General features: G+C 39.1%; 1 protein-coding gene across 4 annotated transcripts in view; it reads right to left on the bottom strand.

The window, feature by feature from the left end:
- The window catches only part of CALCR (calcitonin receptor), a 159,278-nt gene that overhangs the window by 32,437 nt on the left and 107,605 nt on the right, over positions 1 to 19,236 (bottom strand). For all 4 annotated transcript variants that reach the window (XM_039388625.1, XM_039388623.1, XM_027749207.2 and 1 more), the window contains 3 exons: positions 13,896 to 14,008; positions 10,594 to 10,685; positions 5,685 to 5,811 (listed from right to left, as the gene is read on the bottom strand). In XM_039388625.1, the coding sequence (XP_039244559.1) occupies positions 5,685 to 5,811; positions 10,594 to 10,685; positions 13,896 to 14,008 (332 nt within the window). The remainder of the gene's footprint in view (positions 1 to 5,684; positions 5,812 to 10,593; positions 10,686 to 13,895; positions 14,009 to 19,236) is intronic.

The following is a 19,236-nucleotide window of genomic DNA, read 5'->3' as shown; positions in this document are numbered from 1 at the left end:
TCTTCTTTACTGATGAAAGCTAATGACACTGTCACAGAGGAAATGGGAGATATGAGCTTTTCTTCATGTACCTGCTCAGGCAATGGAAAACTAATGAGATTTATTTGAACATGTAAAAAATTATTCTGAAGCAAAGTCTAAAGCACAGGCTCAGTCCTTTGCTTGTAAATGATGAATTAAAGGGTTTAGTTCACTTGCCCACAACAGGCACTTTTGCTCCCTCCTTTACTCTGGAGCTGAACAAAAAATGCAAGAATTTCACCACTGAACATGGTGTAGTGAGATATAAATCTGGTGGAAAACCTTTGATTTCAACAGAGCTTAGCATGGATGTAACTGCAGACTGACTTTGGCCCTCTTTGATTTACAGGAAGGCAAGTAATACATTTTATGAAGTCAATGCAGAAACATAATCTGCAAAATCACAAAATTTGCACAACTTGTAAACTCATGAATACACACTGGGCCTGGTCTTACCAAGCCTCATTCCTATACTAGATGAATGAGAAGGGCAATAGTTTAAACAGACAGATGAAGGGCTCCTAGGCAAGATTATGAAAGCTTTCATAGAAACACTGACCCTCTGCTAGAGCAGAAGATACACTAGAAGGCTAAGGAAACATAGCAGCTAAACACTAGTCAGTAATTCTCTGTTAAGCTGAAGTTTGGTCTTTGATTACTTTTTCATCCACATAATACTCTAGAAAAGCTTTGTGTCATCTCTTTGTGGCTAAACTGGCTGCAGAGTCTCCTACAAGTAATCTAGTGGAAGCAGGAGAGAAGAACAGATGGACTTAGATGAAAGACTAAGGAGATGCTTTGAGAGTGACAGGAAAGCTCTGGAAATAGTTACATTAGTAAACAATCAAATTATTTAACAAAATGGCACCTCCTCAAGCTCTGCTCCAAGTATAATACATGAAACAATTCAGAGGATTGAAGTACCCTTTTCTTTTGTGGAGCTCCACCTTTGTTCTTTCCAGTTGGGGTTGCACTATGGAGACTCCTGGGACAAGTAAAGCAAACATATGTCACATGGGGCAACAGTTCTTCCATTTACCTTCACTGCTATCAGCTATTAGCATCTGATTTGTGAAAAATATATTTTCAAACCCCTAGACTCTGCCAGGTTACATCAGAAGGAACTGAAAGCAATAAGAAACGAGAAGGTAATATTTGGTAAAATACTGGTAAAAGTCCTAAAATTGACACTGTTCAGGAAATGCTGAAAATCCCCTTTGTTTTCTTGGCTTTCATTCCCTTTTTATCCCTTTGAGAACAAGGGAAGTCACCAGTATTGGAACCCCATAAATCACAGTAACTACCCTTTATACACTCCTTATCTGCCCACACAGTTTTATTTCTACTCTTTTATTGTAACTGTGAGAGGAAGGAAAAGTTAATACACTTGGGCAGTCATGGTTTTCACTTGAACTTGTCAATGGTAATATATTTTATAATGTTCTAGTGTCCATGGGTACACTAGATTTTTTAGTATTGCTACTATCATGGCCTTGCTTCAAGACTTCAATGTTAGTGGACGCCAGTTTTTGTGCTCTGCTCTTCATTTTCTCTTGGTCTAATTAATAATGCTGAGTGGGAAGCAGCCAAAGTGGTGCCTCCTGAAGGCTTGCTTCCTCCAGGAGATGGGTTTCGGGCACTACAGATAACCAACTTTGTCATCCCACCTCATGCCCACAGTGATAGAAATTTTAGTGAAATGGTTGTGAAGGGCACACAGACACAAAGTGCATGCTGCACTATTGGCTAGAGTGGTGAACTAGCTCAAGATATTTAAAACATATCTACATCTACACAAGGAGGCAAGAACAGGCTCCAGCCTCTCATGCTCCATGTCCAAGAGTTGAGTTAGTTATAGGTGCCACCAGGAGAAAATGAAATCACGCTGCTTGTAATAAAACCGGAATTGCTTCTGGTTCTTCCTTACCATCTCTGCTGCTGGACCCATGTGAGAGGATCTACAGATACATTAAGGCATAAAGAAGCTGTATGACAATGAACTGGGACTTGACAGTGAGACTGGAGAATACCTGAACATATGCTGGGTCCTTGCTCTCTGATATACCATGGCCAAGCATGAGAGCCCACACAGGGCTCATAGGAGCTCCCTGTGGAGCACTGGCCCCTGCTATGGCCTCTATAAAACTGCAATTGAAATATAAACTTTCACACCACACAGTGCCAGAAGCAAGGGTGAAACTACCACATAAAAGGTGAAGAGGCAACAGAAGAACCTGCAGAAACAAGAGAACAGATTTCTCCACCAGAATAGGAAAGTGAAAAAAATATAGTAGGATCTGTTAAAGTTTTTATGGAAGAGATTCTAATTATTGAGACATTACTGATTTTTGATTAAACCTACTCCCACCTACAAACATATTTATATTGGTGCCCATGGAGCTGATCAATTGCTCAGTTTCTCATTAGCAGAGCTGTCCCTTCAGTCATTAGCTGTATCTTCCTTTACCTCTATCAGTCCTGAGTATTAAAATTACTAGTATTGTAGAATACAGAAAATGAAAAGAATAGATCTGATGTGTAAGACAACATTAATAGATTAGGCAGCAAGAGTTTTATTTATGCTTCTGGAGGTTTTAATGGATAACATAATGTGCTGTTCACAGATCATCCTTCTACTGTGGGTCAGTCTCAGTTAAGAAGGTGATAGACGATAACTCTTCCTATAAAAGCTGCTCCAGTAATAGTGTAATTAATGCAGTTCCCAGTTCAGATAAAACCTACCAGAACAGCTCATACCAACTTTTTCAGTAAATGTAAATAAAGGTTCATACATGTTTCCTGTTAATTTTTGTTTAAATGTCCCTGAACCTTGTCCATTTCTCCTTTGTTTCTTGCATGACCACCTGGGCTCGCATCTTTTGCTTCTATCATTTCAGATCCAGATAAATCCAATGGAAAGAGAGACAGAGGGAGAAAGAAAATTATATAACCAGCAAACACAAAGTAAAAAAGCAAATTACGATTATCAAAGACTTACCATTTTATGTAAGCAGAATGATCATCAAAGGATTTAACTCTGTGCAGTAAACTATATGGGAGTAAGGATGCAGTATGGACTCTCCTCATGTAAATGATGCTTTGTATTGTCTCACATCTTTTCTGTTTGGATCACAGGGAGAATGTTCTATCTTGATGTTAGGGAAGAATTTCCTCTCTTGCTCCTCCTGACTTTTCACTTTGTTATTTAACAAACCCTTCTTTCTTCTTTCAAAATTATATGGATTTGTTGATATCCTCATAAATTATGTATCACTGAAAGTATTTTCCCATGGCATTGCATATTTAAAATCTATTGTGAAACTTTAGGAAGGAAAAGAAATGCAGGAACTATTGGAGTGGAAACATATTTATTACTTTGCAGAATAAATACCACCAACCTAATCTCTGTATATGCCTGTTACATGAGTGATATCTGTGATTGTTTGAAATTCCTTCCACACATTTCGGTATTTCTGTATGTACTGAAGGTGAGAGCCACACATGAGTCTGTTAAGCTCAGAAGATGCACAGGTGGAAAGTGGATAAATGCAGCAAACTACTGGAAATCAGAAGCAGTAATCTTCAAATGGGCTTACTAAAACAGAGCGTGCAGTAGGGATAGAAATAACCCAACCTATAAAGCCTTCATTTGCTCTGTTAATAGGCATTAACATAAAAGTATTATAGGAACTTTTAATTTTTTAAACATTTTAATCATCAATCCTTTAAGTCTTCATATACTTATATGAAGATTTTGTGTAATTTCGTCACATGCTAAAAACTTGCTTCTGTCCATTTTCTTTTCCCAATCATGTATTTACTAGTTTACTATGTTGCTAAAATAGCAGAGTACACTTTCTAGTAATGTTGGGAGACTTTGAATCTATTAACAAGGCACTTCACCTCCTTTTTTTTATTATCTTTTTTAAGGAAGGGAAATCTAGTATGTGAGGCAAGAGTGTACCCTCATTCCATACTTGACAGAAGAATAAAAATGAGAGACCACAGATCTTTTGGTCCCAAGTTTTGTACCTTGACTCTAGACAGCATTTCGCTGCTGAGTCAAAGACATGCAAATTTTGATTGGAAGAAAGCTCAAAACAAGGGTTTTGCCCATCAAAGCATCTGCTTAGCCAATAGCTGCAGCCAGGTTTGCTAACACAGCTGTATTTGTTAATACCAGGGGAAGGACACTGCTTGGGTGATTTCCATGACTATATTCAGCACTAAGGCTCCTCTTAATATTCTGGCCAGAGACCTGAAAGCTGACTGCATACATAAACCTCTGCACCACTCTGGGGCTCCACAGCCTCCAAAGGTAACAACTGATGTCACTTTTTACACTGTCTGTTGCCACAGCAATGGAGGTCGGGGTTTTCATCAGGTGATGCTCAGTGGGCCAGTACCTGTTCTGTGGCTACGTGGTTCTATGGAGCCTCTGACAGCTTTGTCACTGACTTCACTGGCGTCAACATTCCACTCCAAATAAAGATCTAGACCAATGACACTAGATACAGTTTTTTAAGGAAATCTTAGAGCATAAGACTCCTTCCTGTGGCCTCAACTTTTAGTTTAAAGCACTTCAGAAATCTACTTCTGTTGTCAGAAAGTATCATTCTTAACCCTGAGGTAAGGATTTTACTTCAATTTAGGTGCCTGATATCATCTGCCAGCTTTTTATCTTCAAATATCAAGAGTATTTTCATTGCATCTCTTGCACAGGCTATGTGCGTATGATGCTATGCAATGAGGAGAAACAAAATGTGTGATTTTTAAATTACTCTGCTGCTCTTCTATTTTTTAATCTCCAGATGGTCCTTGAGACTGGTGATATCTTCTTTAGGCTACATATTTCCTGCTTCAATTAGCTTACTTAACCAGAACACATCTGAGAGACACATACATGATCAGATAGTATCAGGTGCTAATGTTCAACCGCTTTCATGAAATTTGAAGAAGATAAATGATTGAATCATAATTGAATGACCTTATTAGAAGACAAGCTGATCACTGTTAATATGAAACTTGAGATTCCCATGTTTGCTCTAATTTCACATTGGCTGGGTCTGCTGAAAGGACAGCGAGCACAATGTGTTAGGGAGCAAGATCAGAGCTGGGTGACTGAGATCTGCCATAAATATTTATCAGCTGGCATATTTATCAGAGGGGTTGGCACAATTTGTATCACTACCTAAGAGCAGTGAAGGAAACCAATGCTTTGATTTACCACCTCCCAAGAAAAAAAAATGCAGCATACAGATCTTCATGTGTGTTATTTTGAGAAAAGCCCTATCTCTCTCCATCCTGTCCCTCCACAGCATGTGTGCATGTGAGGAAGGACAGGCGGTCACTAAGGGCATCTGTCCCTTCAGGGGCTTTGTCAGGAAGCATCACGTAGTTACTGCCGAGAGCAGTGGGGATCTGACACATATTTGTATGGATGGGCTGGCTGGAGCAAATCTGGGGCTTGTTCCAAATTCAAAGATTTTTATTGCTTGGTGAAAGATCTGAGCAAGGTTGAGTGAAATTCTCAGAATGCGCACCCTCCGTGTGTGTTTCACCAGATGGATATCGTTAACTGATGAATGGGGATCCTTTGCTTTGGCCTGGCCATAGTGATTTTACTTGGGAGTTAAGATGGAGAGGAGTCATGCAGTACTTACGGGATCCCTTTTTACAAGGCCCGGGTTAGGGACAACAGCAATGAGGTGGGCAATTGTAAACATGGAGTTCAGCACATATGAAAAAAACAAATTCTTATGCAGTGTTATCCTTTGACAGCTGAGGCTCCTGAAAAATATGTAGCACATGTCATAAATTAGTATTTTTCTTCTTATGTCACTTTAACAAGCTCTTTCTGGCAACAGTCTCTCAAGAATGCCTTTTGGCAAGGCATAACTGGAAAATACATGCCTTGCATTGCAACCATAACCTTTGACAAATTTTTGGGTTTGTTTTTACACCTGTTTAGCACCACATGCTTTTCAGACCATGTTGTAAAGGGCTTTCTGGCTACATTCTCAGCCCTTGATGCCTTTCTTTATTTATGGTAATCAAGCTATTAAGCAGTGAAGCAGAACCCTGAGAATTATTAGATGCGCATGATACAAGTAATGAACATCAGAAATACTGCTTTATAAGTAACTGTTCCCTGGAGACCCAATTTCTCAAATACTCAGATGAAGATTATTTTCTACTTCAGGAATTAGTGGTGAGACAGGATGGGAAATTTGGGCAGGAATCTCCTTAAATTACAGGGGGATTTGGGTTGATATCCTGCATGTTTCTAACTCCAGCTGAGATCTCAAACCAGAGGAGGTTGTTTTCCTGCTCAGAAGGAGCAGAAATCTTTTGAAATGACTGATTTTGGGGAGGATAGGATTTATGCTGTTGTGGGTAGCAGAATTTCACAAGAGAAGTTTGCAGAATTCTTGTGAAACCAAGTCATGACTGCAGTTTCAGTCCTGAACCATCTCCCTTTCTAATTCATGCCCAAAAACTCATGTCACCTCCTCAGATACCCCTGAGGCAGAGAAGGTGGCCCCTGCAGTGCTCCATCCCCCAGAGCACAGTGCCAGGCTGACAGAGGGTGATTGCAGAAAGGCAATCACAGAGCTGTTAGATAATGCTGTGATGTCTGTATTCAGTGATCACTGAGAGCAAGCAGGCAAAACTGCTAGGTAAAAACCAGAAGTACTGCTGTCTTGCTAAGGCAAGCTTCCCACTCAGAACTAGGAGTCTTTTGCAGTTTTTTGCCGTCTGGCACGCAACACAGGCTGTGACTTTCTGATTCTCTGCATGTAGCGGTCAATGAAGAATGCACTTTCCTTTAAAACAGAGGGCTAATCTAACCAACTGAACCCTTTTCTGCTTATTTTGCTTGTTTACTTAGTTATTTTCCTTTTTTAACTCCTCATTTACCTGCCACTTATTCTTCATTCTCCTTACACCTATTTTCTGAGTCATTGCATGGAATTTTTCCTTTAGCTTTAGGTCATCTTTCTGGTTATGGTTATGATCATTCTGCAATGTTCACCACGTTTCTTGACCTCCTTATTTACCAAGACATTTTTTTTGGTTCAGGATGTCCATGAGATGCAGGTCCTGGTGGATAGGAATGAGAGTATCTCTTTACACTTGTCCTGATTTTATGACATTCCATTAGCATCAGCTAATGGCAAATGTTGAGCACCAAATATGGGGCCAGGTGCACTTTCAGTTTGGTTCACTGTAGAACAGGATATTGTGCAAAACAGAGTATTCTTTGGAGCTATTTTTTGCTATACTATGTTCTTGTGCTTACTCCACCTGTATTTGCCCCCATCGCAAATCTCATCTGACGTTCCTTTTCTGCTCCTAAGCTCTGGTGAAATTTATTCAGTCCCGAGTCCTTCTCCCCATTCTCCATCACTACACTTTGCCTATGCTACTTAACCCCACTTTTCCTGGGACACTATAACATGGTCATCACTTTCTGCCTTTCTCTGGCAGCCCTGAGAACACGATTGGTGTGACATCAATCCCCTTCCCAAGAAATAAAAATTTCCCTGTTACTGGGAGCAGTTTTTTCAGCTCCTGGCCACAGGCATGCAGATCCTTGTCTCTCCAGCTGCCTTTCTACATGGCTACAGATACAGACAGTCTTTTGTGATTATCTCAGCCAGGTCCATGTGTCTCCACTCCCATTCTTGTCCTTCCTCATTGCTTTGCTTGACTTTTGGCAGTCTTATTTATCTATTAAATTGGACTATCCTTCTCTGCATATTGCCATTGTCTGCTCTCCAACCTCCTTTCCCTGCCTGCCTTCCTCTCTTAGTTTTACTCTTTCCTTCTTTCCTCTCAGTATTCCCTGTCCTTTTTTCTTGATGCCAGCTTTCATGTTAAAGACACATCTGGATTATCAAACGCATGTTTCCATACCCTCACTTTCTAATTTGACCTTCAGTGTTTGCCATCATAATGGCATCAGCACCTGCCTGACTCAGTCCACACCAACAGGAGAACATTGTAGCAAAACCCAAACCCCTACTTCATTCATCCTTTCTGCTGGTTTTGACAATCATCTGCAATCTCCTCCTTCTCTGACCTTTCTTAGTTCTCTTCCTGGCTCTCTTCCTGTTCTTAACCATTCCTTTGCGGTGTTTTTGAAGGCTCCTTGGCACTGCCTCCACCATCTTTCTGTATGTTCCCTACTGTGCTTCATTAATCAGTATGCAAGAAGGCACAACTAAGCCAGTTATCTGTATCTAAAACTTGTGAGTTTTTGTGTCTCTATGCTTCTATTATCTATTGTCTCTTTAGAATTTCAGAGTCTCCTATGTTTTTCATGGCTTCCCTTTGTTTCATATTGATTCTGTCTCCGACATGTCCTTTGACAGAGGTAGGTTCTCTTACCTACTCCCAGTCACCCTTACTTTTGAGTTCCTATCTCCACTTCTCTATTACAGCTAGGATATTTTGACTTTTCTTCATAGAACCGTCCTGTGAATCTTTAATTTCTTCTCATTCATGAATACCGAGAATACCAATTGTCACCCCCAGACACTTATTTTCCATCTTCTAATCCCTTGTTTAGTTTTCAAATTATTTTCATGCTTTGTACCATGTTCTCCCTTACCCCTGAGGAAGTCTCCCAACAAATTTCCACAGATTACCCTTTCACCCATTATCCTTTTCCAACTTCTTTTAAAAGCCTTGGTAACAATTAACTGCAGGTGTATTCATAACATACCATCTATTATTCTGGCAAATCTAAACTTATGTACTCCCCATCTGTCTTTGTACAAATGCCTTTGTTTTATTAATTCAACTGGAAGTGATTTGGAGCTAGGACTCCCTCTTTTCTTTTGTGTTTTATCAAATAACATAATGAGGTCTCAGTTTGCAAGTACAGAAATACTACAATAATGTGATGATACATGTAGCTATTAGACACTCTATTTTATGAATACTCTGTCTCCTGTTATGAGTTAGTATTGCTTAGTGATGCTCATCACTACTGTTTCAGTATTGCCTTCTGAAAGCATTGCAAGCTGTTCATTGCTGCCTCTACAGTCAAAGGTTATTATACAGTCCTGAAATCATCTCTTGCTATCTGATTGACTGTCTGATTGACAGTTTCCCTTCTATTGAAGGTCAAATAATCTACTGCTGTCATAGCCAGATGTTAGAAAACAGCTGAAGGTAACATGAGCCGTGCTCCCATACAGCTTCATTCTCACTTTCTTATGATTGTAGCTTGGTCTCCTCTTTGTCTCTCATTTTGAAGCACTTTGTTTTAATTCCTTTCTCTACTTCTTCCTGTAACCTTTGTGTCATGGATTAGTCATGGAAGGGGAAGGAGAAGTGGAGGAGGAAAGAGAGGAGGAGGTGTGTTACTGTCTGGAAGGCTGCTGCAAAGACTAGTCTTTTCACAAAGCCTGGGACTCATCAGGATCTTGCGTTGTCCATGACTCAGAGCTAAGAGTGAGTCAGACAGGCTGACCCTGCCTCATTTGCCACAAGAAATCACCTTTCTGGTCCATTTAGGGCACCTTATTTGACCAGATCCTGTCTTTACTGTCCCAAAGAACTCATGCCAGGTTATAGGGTTCCAAATCTGATTAAATTGTGCTCTTTCCAGTTTCGTCAAAGCTATGGTTTTGTGCTCTTTATCTACTTAGATGGGAAGGGAATTCATCAGTTCATTGGGCAGAGTTTCTAGCTACCTCTGTATCTGATTAAGGCATGTTATCACAGGTACTCATAAAATTGCCTCTCTGGAAATAACCAGAATTTACAACCTGTATTTTGGATCCACCTATTTTGAGTTTGCAATCTTACAGACTCTTATAGTCTATGAAAAGTCCAACCATTTAATTTTCCCATGTTTCCTAGACTTATTCTTGGTGGTGGTGCTGTTGGGAGCTTGATCTTTTACAACTCTTCCTGTCTGACAGCTGAGGCACAGACATCTAATTGACAGCAGACAGGTTCACCAAAGAACAAGATTTAAATGCTCCAGTGAAACTGCCATGCAGTAGCTGCAATGCTTTCAGTGAGTATCAGTTTAGTCTCTTTTAAAGTTCTGATACAGCACATCACTATTTTTCCTTTTAATGATGATGGCAGGCTGCGCAGTACTGTCAGATTCACTCTTAGGGCTGAGTCCCCTAAGAACCTACTCAGGTCAATAGCTTAGTCCTTCAGTGTCATACAGAGGTATTTCTGTTCTTCAGGAGCTTGGGGCTTCAAGCCACTGCCCTGTGCAGTCACTGCACCTGACAAGGTCTGCACATGCTTTTCAAGGAACAACAGGCAAATGAAAGGCCTTACTCCATCCCCAGTTACACCACTTCCCTGTGGGCTGCTCTTTTACACCAGTCTTGACAAACAAAACAGCATGATCTTGGCTACACAACACTGGGAGATGTCCCATTGGAGAGAGGACCCTGTGCTGAGATTTCTTCACCAGCATTATCTAGAAAGGCACTCAGAAGAGCTGCTTCTCACTGCCATGTCCCCTTCCAAGACTTTCTTTGGTTACCACTTGATATCCCTCAGGAAGGAAGGGTGTCTGCAAGAAACACTTACTTGAAATAGAAGAAAATTGCCAAGGAAACCAACAGGGATGTTATAGACAAAGCATGGCCAACGATCGCCATATAATAAAGTATGAACGCCATCTGCAATTTAACAAAATGAAAAGGCAAACATGAACAATTTGCAGGCACTTGGTGTTTTTTTTCTCACTAAGGAAGAATCTAAAAAATCGATCTCCCATTTTGCATTTTTCTTTCAAGCATTCTTTTTCTATATATTGTTAATGTCAGCAATCTATTAAATGGAATGACACAGTCTAATGGTAAGTGCTTCTTACACGTGTTGATCCGTTCCTGTTACACTGCAGGAACGGGTGAGATCTCTGCTCACACTGTGTGTCACTAACTTTCCAAGCTCTAGGAGACCACAGCAGACATAATACATTCAGATTTCCAATACGCCCAGGACAAGTATTGCAAAAAGAGCTATTAAAGAGAATAGCTTGCTGCAGGATTGGTAGAAAGCTTTTATGGGTTGAAAGCAACTTAAACAAAAGGGATCAAAAGCTTAATGGTCACTTTTTAGAGATGAGTCAGTAGTTAACTGTCCTCAGGACTCCTGTTAGGGCTGGGTTTTTGTTCAACATATTCATCAGTGATCTGATGCAGAGAAACCTCTAAGTTTCCAGGTTTTACTTAGGTCTTCCAGATAACAGTGAGGAACTCAGGGCCTTAATTCCTCTGCTGAGCTTATTTTCTTTTCAGCTCTACTTTATTTGTTTTTCTTTTGCTATGCATGAGCATTTTCCCTCTTTTCAGTGAGTAGAGGAATTGCTTTTAGCAATTCAACCCTAAGTTTTGCTATTCACTTTTTTTTTCTGGTGTTTCCAAGTAATTTTAAACTTTGCCTTGAGAACAAATACAAAAACAATTCAGAAAATTAAGGCATTCCTTTTAGTAAAGGTGCACGTCTTCTTACATAGTTTGGTCTTCAGTCATTTTACAACTTTGGAATAAGCTTCTACTTTCATTGACCTAGGTGGTGGTGGCCTGAGTCAGATTTAAACCAAAGTCACATTTACACTGGTCTGACCACGTAGAAGTGACAGGATCTGAATGTAAATACCATTCACCAAGTTACGGAGAACTATGCATATTAACTGCAAATACCCTAGGTCTCCTAGTTTTTCTTCACAAAGACTAGCCACTACATTTTTAGTGAGTGCAAATGCTTGACAACTTGTTCTGAGAGCACCAGCAATCCCAGAGAGGGCAGACCTGAGTGCAGAGAAGACAACTTTCTGAATACAGAGTAGTGGGAGAGGTTTTTACCTGTGTGCATGTGACATTTCTTCCACTACATACTGTATGGTTGCTGTGTTTTTTCATGACATTAAATGGATATATTCTTAAAGCCTGAATTTAATTTACAGATGACCTGTTCAAAAGTACTGTTTTCCTGCCTATCTTGTATACAACCCTTAGGCTGAAACAGTTAGTAGGAAAGGCCTCCAGATAGCTATGTGCAACTCTGTGTCACCCCAGAGGACTCTTGGTTATTCAGTCTATCTAACCTTCAGCTTACAACTGCTAAATCAACTGTGTATCTGGGACCCAGAATTGCATTTTTGATTACTCCATGTAAACTTACTACGCCAACTGCTTAAAAAAGCTTTCAAAAATAGCAATGATGACAGATCAGAATGGGCTAAACTGTCGGCTAATTTAACATTACATTTTTAAACACTGACCACAATTTTTATTTTTTTTTTTAAATAAGCTGTCTCAAAAGTATAGCATGTTGTTATGTTCAGTTAACTTCAAACAAATAGTGAACTATTTTACTAATTTTGCACTCCTTGAACTAGCAACCTGTCATGTCCCTTTTGACACACAGGACTTATAACATACTGACACACAAAATTTTTAGTTTATTCAGATTTTTCATGCTGTTATTTTTTTGTTCCCATAGAATTCTTCCCTTGAGGCAAGAGAATTCTCAAAGAGTAATACTTTCTATCAAGCTAATTATATTATGTATAGGTATGTGGAAATAGTGTACAAATTAAGTGCACTCCTGTTTTTTGAGGATTTGTATTAAAGGTCATAATCTAACTTGGCATTTCTGTGGAGATAAATTCTTTCTGCATTTTCCATCATTTTTCATTTCAGAAGAATCATGATGTGCGTATAATTTTCCTTTCTGTTCTATGTGCTCTTTGCTTGAATGATGTTCAAAATTGTTCTTCTAGAAGACACGGATAATAGGTAACAGAACTAAATTTTTTGCCTCCTTACATGTGCCAACATCTGGAATATTTTTATGGTGCTTCCATTTAATGCCTCTGTGAGCTCATATCGTTACTATTATTCTTTCCTTGTCACACAGGTGAGCCCCATTTTACCATGATGGTTCCTCATGCTGCAAAAACCTTTAGAATTCATGTCCTGCCTAGTCCAGTAGACTTTTCCAAGGTTCTTTGGATCATTACTAAATATAACTACATACTGCTTTTTGGCTGCATAAAAAAAGGTCCTCCAACACAAATCCCAAATCAAATCATGTCTTGAATCTTTTCCTTCCATGATTCCAAATAATCACAAATTATTCTGTCACAAATCTGTAATCAGATTTTCCTGGAGCTCCACTCATATTTGAGAAATATGTTTATTTTCATGAGCTTCCCTAACTTGATTTTTTTTAAGCTTTTCTCAGATTTCTCTCTCTTTATTTCTTTTGGTTCTCTTATATTTAGTCCTTCTCTTTCAGCTTAGCAACTCAATTTTGGAAATATTGATGCAAATGCTTAATTTCTTATTGTAAATAGTCTATTGACTTCTGTGAAACTGTCAAAGTTAAATGTGTTCACGCTTGTAGGTTTTTCTGGATTAATGGTACCTTCATAAATTTTGAAAGAGAGTGAGTACAGGGTAATATTCTTTGCTGAAGAAAAATAATTTTAACTTACATTAATATTACCAGCCCTGCAGAGAAGACATCAATAGCTTAGAATATTATTGTTACAGAAAGCAAAATTGGGATTCTAAAAGATTATTTTATAACTGTTGGACAATTAGGGAAAATCATGGGAATTAAAAAGCATTTGAAAAATATTGCAAAACTTGTCACATGAATTGCTACTAAATGATGCACCCCATAGCAAACCTATGCTTAGGTTTGAACACTCATAAAAAAAATTTAATAAGCTAAAATCACAAGAACAATGCTATTCAAATCTTGTGCAACAAATAAAGATGAAAGATAGGGCTATTCTGTTCTCTGTCACACGTCTTACTGCTAGCCCAGCCCAAAACCACTGTCAAACAACCACTGTCTCTTTAACTTCATCATACCTTTAGTTTTTCAGAGGTGAAAGAGTTGCACAGGGTGTAATTGGACCAGGTTCGGTTGCTCTCAGGATGGCGGAACCAGTTTCCAGTTTCATCACAGTATTTTGAAGCCCTCTCTGATGAAAAATTGCAATAATAGTTATTTTAATGTATGCATATTACACATTTAAAAATCTATTAAAAGGAATTACTTTATTTGGAAATAACATGTCTGTGTAATGAAATCCAAATGGTTTTCAACCTCTGCAATTAATATACATCTTGATGGTTTGTTATTTTGGTTTTTATTCTGAGATTTATCTGGTGGTACACTTGTTGTTTATCTGTCTCCTTTTGCCTTGAATGAGTATATATCTAAGCCTTCATTCAAATGCAATTATTTACGTGATAATAATCCCTGTAAAGAGGTTGTTGAAAGCTGTGTAGGGAAGAGAAAGTAACCTCAGGCACTGATGTGTGCTGTGTCTGTGTCCTCCCAGCCACGCTCACATTCCTGCTGGGGAAACTCTGGATGCTGAGGCACAGATGTCGTTTGTAATCACCTGTCAAATTTTGGACTGGTTCCTCGAGCCTTCCCTCAAGCACTAGCCAAAAAGGAGTCATTGGAAGGTTTGCCCAAGTAACAAGGGCAGGATAAGATCATAAACTTAAACTATTTTATGTTTTCTTAGATAGTGACACCGACATTTATGAAAAATATGTTTTTCAAGTCTGGCTTTTAAAACAGTCAAAAAAGTCTACCTTGAGTTTCCTTTGCCTACTCTAGCTCTATAATTTCATTGGCTTTATACTTATGTTATCAGTATTTCTAGTCAATACACTTTTACAGAGACAATTACCATTTGAACATACCTATTTTCATTTTTCTGTGGTCAACATTGCCACTTATTTTTCTTCATCTGATGACTAATAGTTCTATTAACTTGGAAGATTCGTATTCCCTCTATACAACCTAAAGAAAGGAACTGATCTTATGGGCAAGGTAAGGATTTTATAGACTGAGCTTACTCTTACTCTGACTAGAAATACACTTTATACAGTGCCATTGCAGAAAAAAAATAAAAGACAATCCTCCAGAACACAGCATATTTTTGAAATTGTTGTTGGTTTCAAATCATTGTTTTGGGGGAATTATTAAAAATCAATATGTGATCAACAATACCAAGAGGAACAGTACATGTTATCTGAGCCTTCCATCGCTGTGGCTTGGAGATAATCTCAGACTGCCTGTGTAGCAACGTTCCCTTTGTACTCTTTGCCAGACACTATCGAAAGCTGGAAAAAGTCTTCAGTCATAGAAAAAAGATTAATGGTTATGTTCCCATGGAACACAGTGTGCAAACATTGCACCTACTATCCCATGCACTCTGCAAAGTGCATGGCTTTTGTTAATATGCTACAGAGTATTTATGGCAATGTCATCCATCATCTCTGTACTTCAGTGCCTAGCTAGGCACTCTGACAGAGTTTAATGCGGCCTTAGAGATAAACCTTTAGTCTCATACTTTTTCTTGAAGTCAGATAAACACAACTGATCTTAGTCTGAAAGCGCCAATCCCCTGCAGATTTCTTGCTCTGATGTCAGAATACAGAACTGGGGGATAAGCTCTCCTTACTGTCCATCCCAGGGACTCAAAGATCTCAAACATCTCTTCTAAATCTATTCTTTTACACAGAAACAAAGCTGCGAGCCTGCAACTCAACCACTATTCTGTTCCAAGTTATTATACAGTGGGTCAGTAGCAGGAGGGTTATTATGAATCTGGGTACGCGTTTGCTTTTTTATGCTAACCAGAAGAATATGGTAAAGTCTGAAGAAATACACATATGCAAGGATGGGTAAGACAACACTAGCAAGATAAAATGGAACCATGGGCTTTAAGATTATTAAAATACTATGTAAAAGCTAATTTTTTAGGTTTTATCTGTACCCTATCAGCTTGGATAGGGCACCACTTGAGCATCACATTACTCAAAGCCAAAGAACAGTGACATTGTGTGGGATTCATCTCACCTGACTTTAGCAACCTAAAAGTTATGTAATTCATAGGCAGTTGTGCAGAATCTATGCCGTCAGCTTAGAAAGAAGACATTTCAGAGCTGTCTGGGAAAAACGGATGAGAGAAATCCTGTCCAAAAGGTCAGTTTCATGGGAGCAATGAAGTGTCTTGAAAGACTAATCAGCAGCAATAATTTTGTGTGTATATTGTTTGTGCCACCAATAGTGCTTTTATGAATCCTATTTTCATAAAAAACCCTCAGTAATTCATATGTAATGAATAGCTTAATAATTCTGGAACCATATGATAGCTCTATCAATTAGGCTTTTTACTTTTACACCAGCTCTATAACTAGCACATAAAACATCAGTTTTTTATTTATTGCTGAGTTATAAGCTGGAAGTAGAACAAAGTTATCCACTGCTGCAGTGCTTGCTCAGCTCATACCAGACATTGGATTCTTTGCCATTTGGATAGACCTGTGCAGTGCTTATTTTTGCAGATGAGGGAATAGTTGATGTAGCACATCTGATTTACTTACATACTCAGTAAAATATTCTGGAAGAAATTTTTTCATAAATAAAAAAATCATCCTTTATAATGCAATGGAGAACCTAGAAAACTTCAATTCCAGTGTCCTAATAAGTGAAGAGTTATCACTATCTTCATAGTGTCTTAGTCAGCAGAACCAGAATCGGTATAAAAGAATCATATTGTGGGGATAAGAATTGATTTTTATAATACAGCTGTCAAACTTACTAAGAAGCAGGACAGAAAGACACAGAAGGAGAAAAAAGCAGCTGGACAAAGAGTTGTTCAGATTTGTCTTACTTATCGTTATCTAAGTAAGATAACGATAGACAAGAAAAGACAAGAAAATATGACCAGCAGAAATCCAGAGCTGTCTATTTTAGTCAGTCATGAAATTTGCATTTTGTGGCACCAAGAGAAGGGCTCTCCCAGTGTCAGAGCAGGAAGGCAAGGCTGTACTTCCATCTTCCTCGATTGTGAGAGGTAACAACATATTAATCATCAACTGAGTAATTGCTTATGGATACATATGGGCCTGTTTCCAAATTACACTTCTAGAAACTCTGCTCCTGGAGCTTCATGAAGAGTCATGAGTAACAGTTTACAAAAGAGAACTAAAGACAGAAACCCAAATGAGTGGAGAACTGAGGGGAATTTTGCTAAATGCAGCTTCCTCTCACAAAGGCTACTGCTCTTAAGCGCTGCTCTTTGCCAAAGAATAAAGGGAATGAAAATGAAACGAAAAGGTATATGTGCCACACCAAAACTTGCACATTCAGCTCCATCGGTATGTGACTGCACCAAACTAATCCTAACTAAATGCACTGTATAAGGACAGAGAGGTGGGCAATATAACACTCCCCTGCCACAAACCCAACAGCCCACATATGACACAGGACAATGCTCAGCTCCTCCTGTTGCCCCTGGCAAACCTGTCTTGCTAGAAGGCCATTATATCCACAATATATTTTCCTTTTTTCCATCAGTAAGAATACTGGCAGCATGAATTACATACTACATTCCCATAAAACTCAACTCTTACCAATTTCAGTGTGACCTGGAACCATTTCAGAGGGATTACACCAAAGATTAACCTGTCTAAAATATGAATATAAAATACAATTCAAGAGGAACTGCGCATGTTGCCTGAATAGGGGCATATGAAACATCCCTGTTCAGAGCTTCACAGCCAGGAGTGGACTAGACAATGAATTTCCTGCTGTCACTGGCATGAAAGCAGTAGGTCTTGTTATGTTTTCCAGACAAATTGATTTGTTTTCATGCATTGTCACATTGTGCATGATGTTCACTGCGAGAAGGAGATTGCTTCTTTCAGAACACAGATTCCTATCCAGTAAGAACAGATCTAAATTCAGTGTAATAAGTGCAGTAGCTAACTGTGAAGTTGTCAGATAAAAAATGAAGAGACCACTGAGATTGTTCCCCTTTGTTTTGTTTCTGTGTTCTTTTCTTCAGAATATGATTTCACCTTGTTTACTTTCTAACATACTCTAGTGATTTCCTCTTGGCATCAACGCTGAATATTGTTGGGGATCAAATATAGAGAGTTGGTATATGGGATGCACAGATGCAGACGGGAGGAGGATTCATTACTATGCTGCCGGTAATGTTTCACTTTTCCAATTACAAATGACATAAGTATCAAAAGAGAAAAATGTATCTGAAAGACATCATTTTATTCCAGGACTCGAAGCTATCCATGGCCTCTAATGAAGTGACTTAGCCATCAATATGCTAATATGCAGTGGTTCTGCAGGTCTTGGTGCTGGCCAAAGCAGCACAGTATTAAATACTTGTTTCAGAAATCCATGGGGTTACTTACATGCCTAAAATATATGCTGAGGTGGTTGCATATCAGAACCTCAATGGGGAGGAAATCTGACAGTCACTACAGTTTTCATCGTGGGAAAATGTTATTCTTCAGGATGAATTTTCTGTTTCTCGGTGGAAAATTCAACTGCATTTTCTTTAACAGGAATAAGTTACCAAAGGAAATAATGACTTGTGACACGAAATCTGACAGACTTCTCAGGACAGATCAGTCTGTGCTTCTGGCCACCTGTATGTGGCAGCCACTTCTATTAGCAGTTGATAGACTTGTAGACACCCCCCTGATTTCTGACTTCCCTGAGTCTCCCTCCTACTTTATCAAGTCCCCATGTGACAACTAGCCACCTGTAAAGCAAAGGCTGACTACCCACTGGTTTGATGCCATAGCTGTAACACATGCTGGGTTACTCAACAGTTATTCTAGGAAAGTAGCTCTAGCTCAACCAGGAGATGCTGGGCTGCTGCCAAGCCAGGGAAACAGGGTTGACTGACCAGGATGCATCCACTTGACTGACCAGGATCCAGGGAAAAAGGATGACAGAGGTGCTGAAAAGGAGAAAAGAGATGTACCAGAGGAAAATACTGGGTCCAGAAGACCACAGGTAATGTTCTTTAAGAGGACAGCAGAGAGAACAGTAGGAAATTAATTACTGGAGGAGGCTTTTCTTCCTATGGGTCTGTACAGAGTACAGGAATACTAAAAAATTCCTAAATCTCAACTTTTAAAGCATGCCAGAATGAGTAACTGCAGTACATACACACTGTGGGCCAAACTCTGTGACAGGCATCTGCACATTAAGGAGTGATTTGCAATCAGTTGTATGAGCCACAGGCCTTGGCGTTAATGAGCATTAGTAAGTGGAGTGAGATCCTTCTCCATGGATGGCTTCAAGTGTTACTTTGAAGAGTGCTGTTGTAGTGGAGCAATTAGTTCAGAACAAGTCATTGGAGACAGACAAGTA

This window comes from Pipra filicauda, unplaced genomic scaffold, assembly GCF_003945595.2.
Source record: "Pipra filicauda isolate LSUMZ 115617 unplaced genomic scaffold, ASM394559v2 scaffold66_size7647185_pilon, whole genome shotgun sequence".
Taxonomy (NCBI): Eukaryota; Metazoa; Chordata; class Aves; order Passeriformes; family Pipridae; genus Pipra; species Pipra filicauda.
Note: the sequence above shows the minus strand (reverse complement) of the source record. Positions and strands in the feature narration are given on the sequence as shown.